General features: G+C 47.4%; 1 protein-coding gene across 1 annotated transcript; it reads left to right on the plus strand.

Moving 5' to 3' along the window:
* Positions 1-959: 959 nt before the first annotated feature.
* LOC122372772 (phospholipase B1, membrane-associated-like) lies at positions 960-20,081 on the plus strand (the record flags this gene model as incomplete). Its single annotated transcript, XM_043350331.1, has 6 exons — positions 960-1,209; positions 5,399-5,625; positions 8,469-8,634; positions 11,504-11,655; positions 14,591-14,756; positions 19,678-20,081. Coding segments are annotated over 6 exons (1,101 nt in total), but the record flags the coding sequence as incomplete, so codon positions are not given.
* Positions 20,082-21,353: the final 1,272 nt, after the last annotated feature.

The raw sequence follows: 21,353 nt of genomic DNA on the forward strand, positions 1-21,353 counted from the left end.
TCGATGCCTCTTGACGAGCTGAACACAATGAGACCATCCACGCGTCTGTATCTTGTTCCTGTACGGAGTTATTGGCCAAAAACCTTTGGTGACCTTTGATGACGTCACATGACCTCACAGCTGCCCAACAGCAAAACAGACCTCAAGGTAGTGAAGGTTGATCGTATATGAAGTCATGTATGGTATATGGGGCCATTCCGACCCGTTTTAGTGGTAAAAACAGGGAGTTGATTTTTCCCCCATTGACTTATAATGGGGAGGTCGCGAAATTGACCTGACCTTAGGTCACCGATATCAAAATTCCGAGATATACAAATTGTAGCTACTAATGACCTAATAACATCCTGCGACTTTCAAAGGCCTCCGACATCTACTGTAGCTCTGGCACGGTGACAAAGTTGCAAAAAAGTGACTTGAGGTTGGGTCATTCAAAGTGACCTGGTGACCTGACCTTGAAAGGTAGGAGGTTCAAACTTTCACACCATGTGTAAAATTGATGAGGGAATAGTCATACCAAATTTCGCGGCGCTACGCGCCGCGGTTTTCCCGCTATTCGCGAAAAACCTCAGGGGGGGGGGGGGCGGATATCCGCCCCCCCCGTCGGTGCGCGGGTTAAGATCGCGCGCCACTTCTTCGTAACTTGCTCCTGTATTCCGAAAACCAGAGGTCTAAAAATAGAGCGCTGTCTAGCTTTATCTTTGCGGACAAGTGCGTGCTTCAAAGGATTACAACGGAGGCTATCCTGTAAGCGTACACCCGTTCATACTAATCATAGCCCTGACTGAGCGTCCGGGGTCGCTATCTTCCGGCACGAGGATGATAAGAGCAGTGAACTGTGGCACTCAGGCACAAGAAAGGATTAAGGAGGCATGTGGCGGTATCGAATCTACTCATCAAGCCTACCGATCCAAATCCACTGACTCAACTGAAGCCGTCTAACTATTATCCTCTCTCCGCAGCTCATATCCAGCTCGGGCAGTCTGTTCTTCAGTCCCGGCCCCAAGAACCAGAAGCCCCTGAAGCAGCGTCTGGACTGTCCGGCCGGCTACTCCCAGCCGTACGAGCCCCCGACCTCTGTTCACCGGCTCCGGCCGGGGGACATCCGGGTGGTGGGCGCCATGGGCGACAGCCTGACCGCCGCCAACGGCGCCTTCTCGACCCTCATCATCGACGTGAAGCGCAACTACCGCGGCGTCTCGTGGAGCGGAGGTTAGTGCAGTCTGTTCCTTATGTAACTGTGTGTGTTTTGTGGTGTGCAGGTGCGGTGGTCGCACGGTGCACACTGTGCAGTGTGCATGCGCCCAGTGCGGTGTGGTGCGAGGGAAGGTAAAAACGGGCTGTGATGTTTGCTACAGGTGACAGGAAAGGTCAAACACGTGACGGTTTTTTGGTTCGTGATTATGCTTTGTTGTTTTGAAGTGCATGCCGTGAGTTTTGTGCACGTTATGGTGATCGTCCTTGTAGTAATGACCGTTGTGTTGCTGAACTTCTGTGCAACAGGCCCCGTACACAAAAACGTCTCGCCACAACACTTGCTTATTTATAGTTCTGCGATTGTGATTAGCCAAGAACCTAAAGCATACCTTTTTATATTCATCGCAGGAACAGAAATAATTAACTCTTCTTTAACCGGAAGGAAATCGTGTCCGTGCATACTTTTTGTCAGCCACCTGCGGTGTGGAACCTGTCTGGTAGTGCGATACACAACAGACATTAGCTCTATCGCTGCATAATCCGTGACAGGCTAGACTTTCAACCAGAGCGGGCTTTGCTGAATGATGATGACACTGCGTAATTGCAATCAGTTAGTGTTGTAGTGATATAAATAATGCGTCAGCCAAGACTTCCACGGCAAAGTTGGTGGTTTTTGTTTTGAGTAGCGTATATACCTACGTTTCAATAGCACACCCATTAAATAAGTCATGTTCACCATTCCTTCTCATCATCCCTACCTTTCTTTCCCTCTCTCATCTACCCTCTCTCCCTCTCTCTTTCTCCCCCCTCTCTCTCTCTCTCTCTCTCTCTCTCTCTCTCTCTCTCCAACCTCACTATGCCTGCAGGCAGGAAGCGACTGTGATGTCACGTTTGGATCGTGTCGCTTCACCGAGCGCCGATCACACATCTGGCAGACAAAGTCACGTAGTCATGGCATTATAACCTCTAGTGGCCAGCAACTAGACGATTTTTTGGCTATCTTTTCAGGGTGCTGCTGTTAAATGGTATAATTGGTCCATGCGATCACTGTAAGTTTTTTAACCCTCGCCCGCACATGCCATTTTCCCATCCTAGAACGCACATGGGGGGGGGGTTGCCCCCCCCCGCGCCATTTCGTTCCTGTTGGAGATAGAGCTTAGCGGTAAAGGCCAAAAAGATTCTTTGGGAAGAGGCGAATCCAATGATACCCAGTTTTACCTTCTCAGGTCAGTCATTGACCTTCCAGGTCAGGTCAAACTAAAAAATGTTGCTGTTTTGGGTTACCGTTGGATATCAAGTGCGCTGCTTATCATATACCGATGACGATGCTGTTTTCTGGTGCCAAGCCAGCTAGAACCTCTTTGTCACACTACCCGACCAGATTTTTGCTGCTGAGGTCATTTCAGTCAAGTTAGGTCAAGGTCAATTATATGTGTTTGTATGTCTGTGTGTGTCTGTGTGTATACTGATGTGTGCACCGATTGTTTTTGTGTCCATATTACATGAAATCATGATCTGAGAAGCTTTTACCAAAAATGCAGTCAAAAAACTTTACAAAAAGTAAATTCAGCTTGCCTAAAACGCAATTATTTTAGATGACCTAGGTTGACCTTGACCCTGACCCTGACACCCGTACATCGTCGAACAACATGTTCCATGATAGGTGGGAGGTAAGACTGGCAAAAAAGGCCGAAATCAAGGTGTCAACAGCTCACAAGGCCCATGGCAAACGCAAGATGTTGAGAATTGGCCATTTGGGTCATGACATGACATGAAAAACAAGGCCATATCTCCGAAAAAAAAAATCACAGAAACTTGAAATTTTCAGTGGACATCAAGAAAGGATAGAGAAGCAGCTATACGAAAAATCAGTCTTCTAGCTTCAAAAATGTTGAGTGCAGAGCAGAAAGACTACCTGGGGGTGCCCCCCCCCCCCATGTGCGGGCGAGGGTTAATTCCAGAAAATGAATATCGATGATAAATCTCATTATCTTAAAAATTCACCTTTTTAATGATTCATCTTCAATTCACCTGCAAAAAAAAGCGTTTCGATTATGATATTTTCCTGCTGGATATCAAAATAAAATACATCTGCCCCAAACCGATTCATTTCGCTTATGCGCAACATTTCATACCATTAAAAATTCCTACTTTTCTTGGAATCATCTATCTAGGCCCAAGTCGAAGACCATGCATGTGTATTGTATATTGCATATATTGAATATGCATTGCACACCTCTCTCATAACGTAAACAATCGTCATTTTTGGTATGAATTACCCATTTCATATGGCTCGAAACCGCCGCATAACTTGCTCCATGGATGCGCTGAATATCATCGTCATACACTTAACCTAGATCGGAGTTGAGAAGCCAGGTGATGCAGCTCAGCATTGCAAAGTAGCAGACGACAGATCAATCGACCTTGCCAAGGCATTGAATAAAAATGGCCTGAGCGTCTCTTTTGTCTGAGCGTACGCATACGCAACGAATATGCAAGTCTGATTCGTCTCGAAACGTGTTTTGGAACATATCGCGTGTTTATTTTAAAATGAAACGATAAAAAATAAGTTCTTAGTTTATCAAATTGAATAAAGTCGAAGCACCGCTCCTTGTTTTTTAAGCTCAACTGTTCACCAATAAGCGTTATTACTCTTCGATCTCACTTCGTGTTTGTTCTCCGGTCTCCCCAACAACTGAGAGGAAGAGAGTGAGATGGGCAGCAATAGCTCGCCGACCTTGTTCCAGTAGCGGCTGGCATACAAACTAGTGGTGTCAATCGGAACTTGAATCTTCGGAATTCCGATTTTGTCCAATGTCCAATTCGGAATTCGGTTGGACAATGGCAGCAGGCTTTGGACAACTTTGGACAATCGCTTGCTACACCTGAACATTTTCAAAAAAGTAATCGTGTTTAACATTGATTGGCTATTAGAAAGCTCAGCTTTCAATATGATTAACACTTTTGAGCTGGTAACGGTCATGAAAAGCAAATTAAATAACAGTGTTGAGTGTAAACTATTGCGTAGGTGTCGGACATCTTTGGACAAATGGCTGGCTTGGACATTTTTGGACGGGCAGTCGACGTAAGCATTGGATATTGGACGGACTTTGGACATACGTTTTCTGAAATTGACACCACTAATACAAACGCTGCCCACGTGTCAGACAAGTTCAACTTCTTCTCCATTCGACCGGATAATGGCCACCGATAGTCGTTTTTGCCGGCACCCTCAGACGATCACCAAGGCTGGTCGAGTGCCTACGCAGCCGGATGGCGTCGGAGAGGGGCGTGACAAAAACGACATGAATTCTTACACGCAATCTCATGTTACATAAACATGCAATCTCTATAAACTGTTAATCATATGCTAGTGATAATTGGTTAGTAGGTATACGGAGTATATTACTACATATACATCCAAATACTGGCACTGACTATGTGATCATAAAACCAGTTCTTGGTACAAGTCAGCGGAGAACGTTGTTTGAAAGCCCAACCTTTTCGATATCCTGCATATTTTTCATTGCTTACGTTTTCTCCGTCTTTGTCTCCTACTACTAGAAAAAGAACACAAGCAAGACGTTATTTACATTTCTCAGCTGTTGATTTAGCTACGTTATTTCGCTTCCTTGGTCTACCTGATTTAACCACCCTCCGTTCCGTATCGTTTTGACGTGTTCTGCGGGTATCGTGGCATCGTTCCGCTTCCCTTGTGGTCATTTCCCGGTTGGGTGCCCCGGCGTCCAATCATTCTTAGAAGTAGTGCGATCGTCCTTGCGCCACTGTGGAACGGCCATGTTACGAGGCGGAATAATGTCCGTCATTGTCAGAACTATTTCACCCGCCCACGGCTCCGCCCAGAGTCCACTGATACGCATAGATAATCCCATTACCGCAGCTATTTGGTGTAGTTGCCCTTGGAGAAGGGTTAGTGTTAGTTATATTTGGCAACCAGTTTATTACATGCATGCTACACCATGCATGTGATTAATAACTTTTGTTCCCAAAAAGTTTTGCTATATCGGTATGTTAAGTACTTCATACGTGAATCTGTAGCACATAAGCTCCCATATAAGCTCTTTACACGTTTAACCACACATGATTGGCTCGTTGTGATACCCTGCACGTGCTATAAACGTGTCACGCCTCAGGCCTGACCTGTGACGTCACCCAGTGCTGATGCCACTCTTCTATCCCGCAGGCGCGAACGGCCACTACCTCACGACGTTCACACTGCCGAACGTGCTGAAGCACTTCTCGCACCACCTAGTAGGTGGTTCAACGGGTTCGGGAGGCCCTGAGACGCCTCAGTCTCAGTTCAACGTAGCCAAGGCGGGAGCCCTGCATATGGCAATGCCTCGCCAGGCGCACGCTCTAGTCAACAGGATGCGTCGAGATCCGCGCATCGACTTCCAGAACGACTGGAAGGTGAGTGACATCATCTGGGTCATCTTTTACACTATCTTCGGATCCCTACTCGGAGCCCCAAATCCTGCACAATCACTGTAAAGACAAAGCGGCCTGACACCCGCCCCGATACGTGCCATGCAGTTCAACATCCCTCCACACCACCAGCGCTGGCCGTTCGTGCCGAGCTTCCTGCAAGTCACGCTGCGGTCAGTCAGTCGAGGTGGCAACCTTCACTAAATCAGCCAAATCCCCCATTAGGGCGGCGCGGGATTAGTCCACGCCCAAGCGGCGCCTGCGGTGGCTGGGGTACATGCTCTGACCGGGCCAATGCTCCTGATGTGACCACTGGCACGGTGGGTCAGTATAAACCCCAGTTCACCGCGTGGCACGGACGGCCGCGGCCTTGCATGCACAACGTCACGCCTAAGGCAAGGCCGTGGTGCAACCTATGACGTCGTGATCTGCATCCTTAGTGACCGTGACTGCGCCGTAACACTCGGTCGCTGACCATGCTGACATGGTATATGAGAGGTGTGTAGGTCCCGGACACCGCTCACTCAATTCTAACGCTTGTATGATGACCTGAAATGCTGGTATAGCATTTTCAGCCACATTTCTGCAGTTCACAGCTGACTGCTTTCTCTGGAGCCAGTTTCATACCCTCTGTGGCATGTCTGGTGAACTCTCGGGCACATGTAGGTGACGATGTTTCCTCTAAAAACACGACTTTTACTTGTAATTATCTGCACAGTGCACAGCAACACATGTCGCACAGAGCTAGGCCACCGATGTCGGCTGCTAACCTTCTCATTTACAACCTCTCAGACGAGGGAAAAAACGAAAAATGTCAGCGGCATTCTCCCACCCGCGGTCAGACACAATCTCCCTCTGTAGCACGCTATGTGGTCAACGGTCGCTGACACTGCCACGGGTCCCTGGCACAACTGGCTACCACCGGCAATCCGCAGCATGGCAGCAGGCACCGCCGGTCCACAACCAGTCGAATTTTTCGCCGATTGAGCCATAATGCAGTCGCTCACTTGCGACATGCTCCGTTGGGTACGGATGGTACAAAGGCCTTATCTGCATTCAGTTGACGGAGTTTGGTTGACAAAAACATTGCCGAGCTTTCGCCACTGCTGCAATGGATGTCAGCGATCTATTCGTGCGCTGGATTGCTGGGATGTTTGAGGTAGTGAGTGCGGAACTACCGGCGCGCTTTTCGGTTCATTCATTTTGACGTTCATAGGAGACCGCTAAATAGTGTAAATTCTTGTTGATCACAAGATTATCTGTTGTTATCACACACTCACTATAAGCTGAAGGCAGGTGTGAATGTCACACGATACCACCGGAATGCCTACACATGCTAACAAATCATGTTAATACCCAGCTAATACGGCTAAAGACTTGTAAATGACTTAGCCCAGCAGCAGCCATTCCACTCGCGCTTTTTCGCTACCTGTCTGATCCAGTCCGCTGCATCGCCTTCCTCCACCGCCCGTCGCCGAACGCCTACCGTCTACTGCCCGCCGCCCATCGCCTTACCGCCCACCGCCCCAGCGATCTCGCCGGCCGCCAACAGCGGCCCGGCGGAAGTGCGCGTCGTTTTGTGCGTGCGCCGTCCTCGCGAGGCCGCCGTCAAGGTCGCCACCACGGGGCCGTTGACTGGAGACGCACAGGTCACTGGAGAGAGATCAGCTGATCGCTCCGGCGCCGCTCAGATGCAGCTGGGAGGCTTGGAGAGAGGACGTTGAGCTTGAGAGAGAGAGAGCGAGAGAGAGAGAGAGAGAGAGAGAGGGAGGGAGAGAGAGGGAGGGAGAGAGAGTGCACTAGTGGAGAGGAGGGGCGAACTCATACCACCGCACGTTGTGTTGAAGTAATGAAGTTTGATTGATATCTGGGGCCGCTGGAAATTATTGGCTGTTTGTTTATGCGTTTGTTATTCACTTTCACTTAATCAACACGATATTGGGGAATAGGCTTATACGATCTCTTTTACACATCAAACTTATAGTACATCGACCACGAAAAGCCTAGCTTTTCTCTCACGCGTTTCTCAGTGCTAGGAATCTCTCTCTCTCTCTCTCTCTCTCTCTCTCTCTCTCTCTCTCTCTCTCTCTCTCTCTCTCTCTCTCTCTCTCTCTCTCTCTCTCTCTCTCTCTCTCTCTCTCTCTCTCTCTCTCTCTCTCTCTCTCTCTCTCTTTACAGCCAGGTTTCCTCCCATAACATCACCCATGTTCAGCGTAGCCGTGATGTTCGAAACCGATGAGGCTGACCGCCTGACATCCAATGCGTTCCATGACGCCCCACAGCACACTGACACACACGACTCCTGCGTGAAGACCATGCGCTTCGTGACACTTCACGAGACGGTGGGAACATCCTCCGCAAAGACCGCAACGTGAATTTGTGAGAGCCGCGTATCTTAGACTAAGCATGAAGATTCATGTTCGTCGCTTGTTAAGAAGGCTTATAAGGATCTTCTGTAGGTATCTATTGCTCCTTTTCCTTTACATGATGCACTTGGAATTTCAGTGAAGCGCTGCTGTTTTTCTCTGTCACGCACATATTTGCTTATCGTGATGTATCTGCTGCCCCTTTATCATGTTTATTTCCATAAAGTTAATTGAATATGATTTTGGTGTAATGAAGAAAAGTTCACTATTCCGTTCATGCATTCATCCATTCATCGTTCGTTCAATCACTGATTAATCATTCGTTCATTCATCTACCAATAATTGATTGATTTATTGCTTGGTTCATTCGTCATTCGTTCATTCATTCATTGATTATATCATTCATTCATTCATTCATTTATTCATTCATTCATTTATTCATTCATTCATTCATTCATTCAGATGGTGACGCTGATGATTGGCGGCAACAACTTGTGCAGCCACGTGTGTATGCGGAAGAACTTTTGGCCGCACTCGCCTCACGGGCACGCCACCTTCATCAAGGAGGCGCTGGACATCCTGCATGCCAACATGCCGAGGACGTTCATCAACCTCGTACCCGTCGTAGGTGAGTGAAAATGACGATGGGGTGAGTGAATCGTATGTATATCGTTTTGGTGGTAGTTAACTTAACCCGCGCATGACTGGGGGGGGGGGGGGCTCTACAGAGCCCCCCTCCCGTTTTTCGGCAATATCGTCTAAACCGTTTCACGGATCAACACGAAACTTGCAGTACCCTCAGCGGCATCAATTTGACACTTGTGTTATAATTTCAACTTTCTAGCTACCATAGCTTTGCCGGAAATGACGTCTGAGTGACGTCATGTCGGCCGATTTTGATGCAAAATATTGAATTACGGCAAACGCTCTCAAGAGCTTAGTTTTCAAGCTAGATCCAATTTATTTGCATCAGTGGACTAAAAATACACGTAACTATCAAACTACTATCTCGAATTTTCGAAATTTTGAAAATTTTGAAAACATATGTTTTTACAATTATAAACAATATTTTTTTTTGATTTTTTCAAAAAGTTTTTTTTTTGCAAAAATCGGAATATACATATGTGATAGAGCACACACTGATAAACTACTCTAGCAAGTTTTAGCCCAATATCTTCAAAAATAGCCAAGTTATTTGCATTATTGTCAAAATTTTACAACTATATATTTTTCAAAACCATTTTCCTGTACGTTTTTGACATCGTACAGCAATATAAATAACACCATCGTGTTCATGAGCTCAAACTGCATCTGATAGGCACCTTTTTTGTTGGAAAATTCCATTTTCAAAATTTGACCTTTTCTGACCTGAAATTGACCTGATCTCCGGTAAATTCAGCTGAAAATGACCTCAAATGACCCAGACGACATTATTTTCGAAATCTACGTGTAAAATTGACCATAAAACATGCGTCACGTGACCGATACATGATATACAATTTTCGTGACCTAGGATGACCTGACCTTGACCTGAAAAATTCGGAGTAAAAATTTGGTACCCTCAGGGTATCTAAGGCATATATCAAGGAGTGCGTAAACCAAAAATGAGCCTGATCAGACTTGTCAGTCGGCGGCCAGAGCCTAAATCGTAAACAAACAAAAATGCCGATTATTTTTACTTTGACCTGACCTGTGACGTCATCAGTGACCTCGAGGTCAATTAAAATAGGTTCCGCATGACAGTTTTTCCAGGGCTATCAGACGTCGTTTGAATTTTGCCTATCGGCCCAGTAGTTTCGGAGATAGGAGGGGGGCTCTGGAGAGCCCCCCCCCCCCGTCAGTCACTCGCGTTATGGAAAATACCCCAGTCATGCGCGAGTTAACACAAGGGGTGGAGACTTCCACTGGCGTCCAACTGGCGTCTAACTGAGCAGACGTCCAAGTTGGCGTCTAACTTGGCGTCTAACTGTTGGACGGAGACTTCCAAGCTAGACGCATCTAAAGTTAGCAGTCGCCAGGTGGACGCAACCGCCGTCCAGCTAGACGCGTCTAAGACTTAGACGCGTCTAGATGGACGCGAAATGGAAGTCTCCACCCATGATGTTTATTTGAATGTGTTGGGCCAGCAGTGATACGGAAATCGGGGAGACATTTTATTGTGAAGGAGGAGATGTTTTAGTTTGATGGGATATGAAAATAAATGATGACATGTTTGATTAACATATTTACCAATACGAGTATTTCCCTTGGCAAAAAATAGCAGTTTAATTATTTTGCTGTTATAAGTTTTTTTCCTTCAAAATACACCTGCATTAGGCCTATGTAGTTATGTGAAGAGTTCTTTAGCTCAGATGCACTTGTAAGTTGTAGACACTCAATACGTTGGCTAAGCGTTCCTACCACTTATCTGCGTCTCGGTATCTTGCAATACATCATTGCTATTGAATACTCATGTTCTTGAACATGGCTTACGTTAGGTATCACAATCTCCAGTTGGCCTTGACTCTGGTTGGTGGGGACATTTGCATGCAACAATATGCCTGTGTAATGCAATTGATTTTACAGCATACCTATATGGTGTTTTTAATTATTTCATAACATAGGTAAGTGCTACCGTTTGGTAGCCTACACACTGTATAGTCAAATTTGCAGCCTGGCACATCTCTGATCAAGCCTCAACGTTTAATAACTTGTTCTTTGCAACATCTTATCTGACAACCAGAATACAATGCATTTGTAAACAGATAAACGATACCGATGTTATCATACGGGATAGGCATTGCACCGTAGAACCATAACAGCAGTTACAATATACGAGTAAAATTACCAAAGTCATCAGAACTCGGCCATTATAAACCACAAACTCAAAACTAAAAGTAAACGAAACATATGCTTGGATGATATGTCGGAGAATGTTATCTTTACGTCAATCTCACGCTGAGGTTCACCAAGTATGTTCAGTCGTAACCTTGGCCATGTTTAATCGGCTTATTTGCGCAATCATGGACTGTCAGCGGCCTGTAGGACGGCTACCGTCCCGAGCCGAGGAGTTTATGGTCCTCCGGGATAAAAGAGAGGGCTGTAAAAGTAACCGGTGAACCGGTGTGAAGTAACTACTATAGACACGGGCCGCGTCACGTTTCATTTCATTCATAGTTAGAATGTTTTACGTTGGCAGAAACGCTACGTTTATGTGAAACAAAGCCATTGTGACTTCTGCGCACGCTGAGGCCCGTATTTATTCTTGTTTAGATTTACAGATGAATGTATTGACGACTATATCTTGCAACAAACACTCACCCTCGAGCCTACATGCATCCTCATCCATTTCAATTGACTAGCTGAGTCGTCTGCCTGGCAATACTGAAATCATGCAAATCCACAGGACCAGACTGAATAGCTGCTGCTAGTGCAAGCAAGGTCATATCACCCTGGTCTGTCTCATCACCGCAATGTTTTATGAGCTGTCTCTGATCTCTTCTATCTCCTATTTACAGACGTATCGGTGTTGATGGACGTGAAGGGAAAGAACCTGCCGTGCCAGATCGCCGACAATGTCCTCTGCCCGTGCCTGTTCGGCAAGAAGAGGCTCGGCAAGCGGGCGATGCGGCATATGGTCACCGGCTACCAGAACGCCGTCATACAGCTGGTATGTTCTGTGGTTAAATTATGCAATATTGTTTTGCAGATTTCTGTGTGCAGATCAAGGCAAACCGAAAGTAATAGAAAATTAAAATAGAATAAACAATGGTCGGATGCTCATTCATTCGAAGCGTTGCTAAAAAGCCGATGATATAGTGCAGTACAAAGCAAAAAAAAATCTTACGATTATAATCATTTTCACTGGTTTTACATTGGGCTTCATGAGGCAATCACATTGCTAAAGATTCATCCATTTTAGTTGTTATCTTTGAAATATGTGAGGAGCCGGCCTCGTGTCATGACAGGCTTGCAGATTACCACACAAACCAGACCTTTTATTAGTTAACGCGACAAAATGTTGTTACACAATCATTTACGACTATTGGATACCGATCATGTGGTTTATCGAAGCGCCCGAGATAAGTAACTACATCACTGACGCTAACCATTATGACATGCGGCCATTATCCAGGCATTTGTCTCGCCCCTAGAGAAGGTATAGTGGCCATGAACTCTCACAGTTCGGTCAGAGACCTTGTGTGCGTGCCTGGCACGGTTCTACGCCAGCTGTGTGTGCGTGTTTGGTGTTAGACGCACACAAAAACAACGACCGATGCCCGCTGGAAGCTGACCTTGAATGGATAGCTCTGTCTATGTGCACGACACTTGCGAATTATTTTAAACGGTCGTAAACGGTATGGTGTCGACCATTCCACAAGATTGACGATATGGCTTATGTGACAATTGGCTGCCTCCTATGTTATGAGAAATGGCAACTAGCTGCACATGGTGCATGTTCACAAGGACGTTGTAATATGAATTGGTTTCCAACAGCTCCCCGGGTGCACATTGTCTCTGGTTAGTATATCACATGTGCGAGATTTAGGTCGCTACATGTTCTCTCAAACTAAAGTCATACCAAAGTTTGATTTAGCGACCGATAGGTCCAGAGGGAAGCATCTCGCCTGCTGTAAATTCAGTAGCGCATTGCTATGTGCATCTGGTGACCTTGCAGAACCACGCACCGCTCAGCTTAGTGACGGTGATTTATTTCACTACCTTTTGACGATCGCATCACCTATACTCAGCCATTTTTCCAGCGTGAGCATCCCTTCAAGCGTCAGCGGCCCTTCATTTGCACCGGTCATTTCGCCCCCGGACAACCCCTAGGATCGTTCCGCTGCACCCCACTGCAAAAACTCGCCGGTCGGAAGCACCACCGGTCCTGTCCTTGACCTCGCTTGTCCTGTCACGTTGCACGTCCCTATTGAAGGCCAACCCGACAGCAGGGAAGTATCGAGCACAGAAGGGCAGTGACTGGGGAGGGGTGATGTCCTGTCGACCTCACCCTGACGAGCCTCAGACAGAAGCCTTAGGCGCCGCGGCAGTCGCGAGGCTCGACCTTGCCTTGGGAGGCGCCTCAGCGGGCCGCGCGGCCGTCGCTGCCAGGACTTTAGTCCGACCATCCGACCATAACTCAAGAGCCTAGAATGTGGGATTCGCCATGAACTTAGTCAGGAGACATAACACCCAACAGGCCGGAACTAGTCAACAGGACATCCTTGGCGTTGTCGTGATGTGAGATACGTATGCTAATTTGAACAGAGTTTTGATCACAAGATTACCTTGGCAGGGTCATTGAGGTGCAAATCCAAGCATGACTTGCACAATTGACCCTCCGTCTGGGACGTCTCACATCGGCATGAATAGCAAAGGTTATGCGCTTATTTTGCCCTTCACATGTGCAGCGGGTTCTGGTTTTAACCCTCGCCCGCACATGGGGGGGGGGGGAGTGGTTGCCACCCCCCCCAGGTAGTCTTTCGGCTATGCACTCAACATTTTTAGAGCTAGAAGGCTGATTTTTCGTATAACTGCTCCCTTTTCCTTTCTTGATGTCCACTGAAAGTTTCAAGTTTCTGTGATTTTTGGTTTCGGAGATATGACCTTGTTTTTCAGGTCATGTCATGACCCAAATGGCCAATTCTCAACATCTTGCGCAACATCTTGCGTTTGCCATGGGCCTTGTGAGCTTTGGACACCTTGATTTCGGCCTTTTTTGCATGTCTTGCCTTCCACATATCATGGAACATGTTGTTCGACGATGTACAGGTGTCAAGGTCATGGTCAAGATCAACCTAGGTCATCTAATATAATTGCGTTTTAGGCAAGCTGAATTTACTTTTTGTGAAGTTTTATGACTGCATTTTGGTAAAAGCTTCTCAGATCATGATTTCATGTAATATGGACACAAAAACAATCGGTGCACACATCAGTATACACACAGACACACACAGACATACAAACACATATAATTGACCTTGACCTAACTTGACCTGAAATGACCTCAGCAGCAAAAATCTGGTCGGGTAGTGTGCCAAAGAGGTTGTAGCTGGCTTGGCACCAGAAAACAGCATCGTCATCGGTATATGATAAGCAGCGCACTTGATATCCAACGGTGACCCAAAACAGCAACATTTTTTAGTTTGACCTGACCTGGAAGGTCAATGACTGACCTGAGAAGGTAAAACTGGGTATCATTGGATTTGTCTCTTCCCAGAGAATCTTTTTGGTCTTTACCGCTAAGCTCTATCTCCAACAGGAACGAAATGGCGCGGGGGTGGGGGGTGGCAACCCCCCCCCCCCCCATGTGCGTTCTAGGATGGGAAAATGGCATGTGCGGGCGAGGGTTAAGTGAGACTTGGCTTCAGACTGGACTAAACTTTTGAACGGATTAAGTTTAGGGCTATAGTCATTAGACTTTTCGCTGAAGCTTAGGCCAACTTGCATTAACACCGAAGCCTCTGAGCAAATTATTAACAACAATTGTTTTAACAACTGGCATCCATTTAGTAACTCTACTAGACCCTCAAAATTTCCAAGTGGTTTGAAACTTGCTGAACTGTCAGCCCCCTGCTAACTCCGTGCCCCCCACTGTTTTTCAGGTTGAATCGGGTCGCTACGACACCCGGGAAGACTTCACGGTGGTCATCCAGCCGTTCAACGTGGAGTCGAAGCTACCGATGGTGGGCAGCCAGTTCGGGATGCGAGCCGACCCGACCTTCATGTCGGCCGACTGCTTCCACCTCAGTCAGCGCGGACACTCACTCAGTAAGTTGCAGTGGGATCTCAGAGTCTTCGAGAACTCTGGTAAAGCCAGTGGGATCTTAGTGAGTCATCACGGCCAATGAGTGCGTCATTTGGTGGTATGTGTTTTGTTTATCTTAGATCGTCCTTAGATTTCTCAGCAACGTTGTCTGTCCCCAAACTATGTCAATCGTCAAAATCAATAACGATGACATTCTTGGACCGGGTGTCGTAAGCAATGGTTGTGGGGATAGAAAGGTCACCGTTCACTGACATATTTAGGCCAGAAAACTTAATTGCAGTATCGTGTTACAACACAGCTGTGTTCGCTAATCACTTTGATGATAAAGTTATAAAAAGGGCATTTTTGCGACAAGTCACAAGTAGCATGAATCCTGGCATCTCCTTTATCTGCAGCGTGCTGTAGTGCTAGGGTATATGTTATTATATTTTGCTGATGTATTTTTTTCTGTAATTAATTTCGCTTACAACACAAATATTAGTCTAGGAAATTCCTGGATTTCACAACCCCAGCTCCTATACAAAATACCCCTCGCGGTCGACCTCACAGGATTAGGGCAGGTTAATTGGAGAAAGGACACCACGAGAAGCCGGGTCTGGCGTGGTGACCGTGAATCGGGGAGCCGTTCAGGGGGCGTGGTCCGACCCTCCGCGTGCCGGCGCCGCTCCAAACATTGGTGGCGCAACACGGCACTACGTGAGGGCACTGCCTAATGGTACGGAGAGATGGGGACAGGCGATGGGGTGTGCACTGACGAACAGGTCATGGGGAACAATAGCACCCGGCGATGGTTTTGGGGAATAGAATTGGGAAGCGTAGGGCAGAAGTGAGAGATACTTCACTATGTATAGGGGTGAGTGATGGATAGTCTAAAGTAGGAGAGGCGATTGTTACGCCATGAGGAGTAATTAGAAGAAGCATGAACTTCTTTTCATTCGAGGTGAATTGTGAAGGCACAGTCAGGGTTAGCGTTGTAGTTGGTTTGACCCGTACGTCCACTTCTGAGCTGATGGATTGGCCACTGCTTACTTTACATAAGCTTATCTTCATGGCATTGCGCACACTCGCTTGAATACCAGCTGTCGGCAGCCCCGTCTTACTTACGCTGTTCTAAAACGAGGTGTATTTTCTTTCAACCCGCTCTTGTATTTTCCCATCAGACGTTTCGGTCTACTGACCTGCTCACAGCCACTCTACTCACGAGTCAGCCCGCTACCCTGAGCCCACCATCCTCCTCCCTTTGTTGCTCGCGCCGTCTGGCCGGCCAGCTGACGCCGGTGCGCCGCTTCACGTCTCGGTTCGCTCCGACGCGTCGTTCCACGCCGCATGGCCAGGTTCCAGTCTGAGGAACTGGTGAGCGGCGCAGGGGGGAGAGGGTTGGGCACAGACTGACCCGGTCGCCGGTCATGCTCTTGGCTACCGTTCCGGTTACGAGTCTGACACTTCTCATGATCTCATGACCATGACATTCCCTGGCGAGCGTGAGTAAATGAGTGACACGGTGCGTGCAACATGATGCAATGCAGAGACTGAATGGGTTAAATGCAGGGACATAATTATCATATCGGAACAAACTATTACGCTCACCTCATGGTCCGTCTGTTTGAAACAAAAGCTTGACTTTCAGCTAAGCGTTCGTTCAGTGAGAATCGACTGAATTCCTCCTTCCTCCAATTCCTATAGAGGACAGTCTCTGTTCCTGTGTGTTGCTCCAACAATGACTCAGCATAAAACCCGCCTAGTCCCAGCCCTGTACCGCTCCACACTTCACTCAACCCTAAGCAGCCTCATCCATCGGCCCCGGGCGGCGCTGTCTTCTTCCGGCACACTCGACCGCTGTTCCCATGTGGGAGGTGACATGGCACCCTGTGACACCCCGCAGTGCGCTGTCGTGACCTTGGGCCAGGTCGTGACGTCACAAGGTCACAGCCGGCGGCGGGTCAGCGCCACCCTCCCCCTCCCCTTCCCTCCCCCAAGCAGTCAGTCGTCGCCTGGCTGGTGTGAGGTCGGACACCGGTGCCCCGTTTATCGGGCAAGGCCGCCGAGCCGGCGAACCGAACAGTTCGCCAGTCTCATGGCTAGTCACAGATCACCTGGCTGACCAGGTGTGACATCTGTGTCAGGGGCCGCCGCACCGGCCGGAGGTCGCGGCACTGATTTTCGGACAGCGCGCGGTGGTGACACCAGCAGAGTTTGGGTAACTCGCCATGACCAGATGTTTTTCAGAACTGGGCCGCCCGTTCGGTCGGGGAATTTGAACCGCGACGGCTAACGACGCCACCGTGAGAGGCAGATTGTGGTGGCGATGGAGCTAAACTTCGTTTACGATTGAGTTAAACAAAAATGAGTCTTTGCTATTAGCTTCTTAGTACGCTGTAAAAGGATTATTGATTTTAGGCAGCTTTGAGACACATGGAAAATATTTGCACCACCGAAAAGGTTTGCAAGCTAAATTGAATATAATCACGGACCTGACATTGAAGGTCCGACTTCGACATTGGATTCAATTTATCGGTACTATATGAGATTTGGGTCCTCTATACTCTATAGTCTATGTAATGCGTTAGGCGGCACGGGCGGACATCGATAGCAGCGCCTCTATCGGTCACTAGGGAAAGCTGGGCTGTAGGCGACGAAATACCTACCGGCTGAGTTGTCACACGTTGAATAGGTTTATAGACATCCGTCTTGTGAAAAAGTTGAACTTTTACCTTCAATATTTCTACAGGCAATTTTAGAAGTGTCTTCACATGGATTACAAAACCGTTTAGATTATTGTATTCACTTCAAGCCTTCCCTATTGTTCTTGACGATGATGCGGGAACTATTTCTAATTAGTGTTTCTAGCTTAGTAAAAGGACATATTGTGCAAACGATGAAAAAAGCATAAATGGAAGATTTTAAATGCAATTTTCTCTAGCAATTAATGGTAAATTCTCTGCAGATCAAGGAAAAGGTGCATGCTAACTGAAATTTAAAGTTCTTGGGGTCAGATGTTTTCTTCTTTTCTTACGTCGCCCCAATGACCGCGAATACACTTGTGATAACGCCTATCGGTCAGATCCACTAGTGGCTCCCACAGCCGTTCATGATGTTGTCAAATGCTGCCGGGTTAGCCAGTCCCTAGACGCGTTTACATAGGGTTTGTTCCAAGCTTATATCTCCGTCCGTGATGTTGCAAAAGATGCCAATGGTGCTTAACAATTTACAAAATGATCCCCTCTAAATATTTGAAGACCACTGCAACGAATTTATCGCCAAATTAACGAGCTAGAGCCTCGTCAAATATGCTATGTAAACCGGGTTCCTGAGAGCTCGACTTCTGATCCCGACACGTAACACGGTGCTGGGGAGATGTTACCCGCGCTCCATTGCAGTTTTCACCAAGTTACAGGCGATGACAATCTAGCTTCCGATTTAAACCCTTTTTCTCATTGCTGGTACATCAGAGCTTTCTAACAAACAAGTACAAATAATCTAAAAAGCACACAATCAGTAAGCGATGAGATTCGCAAGCATAGAAAGTTTGTCAGCGGCGACAACTCCCGTCTGCCACAGCTGTGCAACAGTATTTTCTCCTTTGTTTGTTTGATCCGACGATTTCGGACCGAGTGGTGTGATAGCATATAGATGCAGCCCTATTCAGTGCGGGACCAACAACATTTTTGCGGTTTTACGGGCCGCTTATTACAGAAATGCAAGAGAGAGCCGGGTCATTTTGCCTCGCCTGGGACTAAATCATTACATGGACGATGGACATTGGCTCAAAACGGAGAAGGAGGGGCGAACATTCAGAAGTCACTCGCTCAGCTGCCGTTATAGACCTATGCTGTTTTGTTGGGTTAGGAGTCAGAACCTTTCGACAGCTATTTATATTCTGTATTCTGTATTCTGTATTCTGTATTTGCATTAACCGACTACAGGCCTTGCAGCCCATTTACAGTGGCAGTCAATTTAAACTAGGTAACACAACACAACACATGCACACAAAGATGACAACACATTACATGTACGTTCCCTGAGAACGAGCAAACTCACGGATGTCCGATAAAACAGAGCACGATGGTGCCAACATGTCAGCGGTGGGTGTATGTTGCAAGAAGCGGTTACATAGCACAGGGATACGGACAGTGAACCCTGACTTCACAGTGTTCACGCGACCGAACGGTACGTGGAACAGCCCTGTCTGTCGAGAGCGTCTGTTGGGGACTGCTAGTCCGAAGATTGCCATCAGGTAAGGGCAGTCAATCCTATTGCGATACACATTGACTAGAAATGAAAGATCGGTCTGTACAAAGCGGGACTTAATCGAGCACAAACCAAAGCGGTTCAGGAGACACACGTAATCAAGACTGGAGCCGTCTCCGTCGGAGTTTGATGCCAGCCACATCAAAAAAACGATGCTGCATTCGCTCGAGCCGCACAAGATGGGTCAGGGCCGTGAAATTAGCGAATAAGGAGAAATTATTTAGACCCGATCCCGCGTATACGCGTGGTCCAGGATGAGGTTGGATTGGGGAGGCTAGTAAAGAAAAAATGGCGTTGATGCTTACGATGGTACTGTCTGCAATAGTGGCGTCACCTACATATTTTATAGACCTGTGATCACTGCTCTGCTCCTCGCGACCGTACCGTTCGCAAAAGCGTGTGTACGGTGGCGCCATCTCACAAGGGTCCGCTCTCACATCGAACCTCGCCTCTCGCTCCTCTGTTTCAGTTCGTCACAAAACCTTTGCTACAAGCTCACTTACCCAAAGAAAAGTATATAACTTGGATGAGCATTTTAAATTAAATGATGCGATGTGCACATTTTCTGTCATGTCACTATCCGTTCCCTCACCCTTCGAAAAGAAGTCGATTTGACGCGTTATTATCCACCACCCTCGCAACCTCCGCTCACCAAGCATATTCTGTTTGTTTCAGTGGCGCAGGCGCTGTGGAACAATATGCTGGAGCCGGTGGGCCACAAGTCGTGGGACTGGCGGATAATGGGCGGCCTGCGCTGCCCGACCGACAGCAATCCGTTCTTCACCACACGAATGAACCCCGACGGTCGGCGGTGACAGGTGGCGCTAGTGTAGCTAGATGTCGCTACTGTCGGTGGTTGAGATCCAGAGTCAGAGGCAGTGAGCCGGACTGGAGATCGCAGGTCAGGAACAGAGCCACTGAACTTCATCAGGATCGCCGAGAATCTGACGATGGTCAATCCAGTGAGGAGTGAAGCGAATTAGCTCAGAAATACCTCGACTGCCAACCACCCACCTCCTCAAGGCGCGGAAGAGCTGCCAAGTGGAGCCTCAGCTCATCGAAAACCGCCGTCAGTCCAAATGTGATGCCACCGTTCCGTGCTTCTATCCTCAGGATACTGAAATCTTTCTCCTCCACGCCGCAACCCCCCTCCGGGCTGGACAGGCAACTTTATCTCATGCGGGCTGCTCCCTTGGAGCGGCACCGCTGCTCCCGAGGGAGCGCACCCCGTAGCCGGGTGCAGTGAGTGCCTTGGGGCTGGGTGGCCTGTCCTCTGGACGGGCTCAGCCCCGGCGACTCACTAGGGTGCCTGCCCAGACCAATGTCTCCCCCTATATCCTATCTTCCTCCCGGCTCTGAAATGGTCTTAATGGACCGAAAGGGCCTAACCCAACAAAACAAAACAAACAAACAAAAACAAATGTGATGCACTCGTGCCTTACTGCCTTCATAGCCGAATACTAAGACAGTGCTCAAAATGCGGTGGCATTGAGTAATGTGCAGTGTGCGTGCTGGTCTGAGCTTTGTCGCGACGAGTCATTTGCGCTTAGGGTGTCACGCGACAACGCTACGTACCGACGTGAACCACAATACGTGCCACGGATGAATGTGCGATACATCGCACGTGAAAGTCTGGAGTGACAGTCCGCAGCTCATCGAACCAGCGTGGTGTGTGGCAACTTCAGTACAAATCAACATCTGTACATAGTTTCGAAGCTGGATAAATTTATTGAGAAGAAAAGCTCGATTGCTCAATGGGGTTAAACGGGTAACTACGACCTATCGTGTGAGCATATCAGCACCGTATAGCTAGATTGTAATGCTATGGAGCTTAGTCAGGTCTAGAAAATGGGCAGTGATTTTTCATGCGAGTCATTTGTGGATAATTTATTCAGCATTTCCAAACCTAGGTGCATACAATTGCATAGTTAATTAGGTTCATTCGTGTTCCACACTTCCATGATGCATGATAAATAAATCGTTCGCGGAATTCGAAGACAGTTCAAAAACCATATCCTCATCACATGAGCGTTATGTGTGTGCTAACTGCAGCGCACGAACCAATTTTTGCAGTGTTATAAATTATTATTTAGGATAAATGATAGACCTAGAATTTCAATTGTCACTAAAATATTGTACAACGACGCATGCATTATCATCGGTATCAATGTATTATGCTCATGTTGTATTGTTTGCTGGTTGTACATATTCGTCTAATGGCAAATTATTATGTGCATTGTGTATCTCATTTTCGACTTCATTTCTGCTAATATTGTATTGTTCACATGGAGATAGTCTTCTCGCAATCATTCTTTCATCAATAAATGAAGAGCCGTTGCTTTCATTTTCCT

Source organism: Amphibalanus amphitrite, unplaced genomic scaffold (assembly GCF_019059575.1).
Source record: "Amphibalanus amphitrite isolate SeventyFive unplaced genomic scaffold, NRLGWU_Aamphi_draft 001399F_arrow, whole genome shotgun sequence".
NCBI classification, from domain to species: domain Eukaryota; kingdom Metazoa; phylum Arthropoda; class Thecostraca; order Balanomorpha; family Balanidae; genus Amphibalanus; species Amphibalanus amphitrite.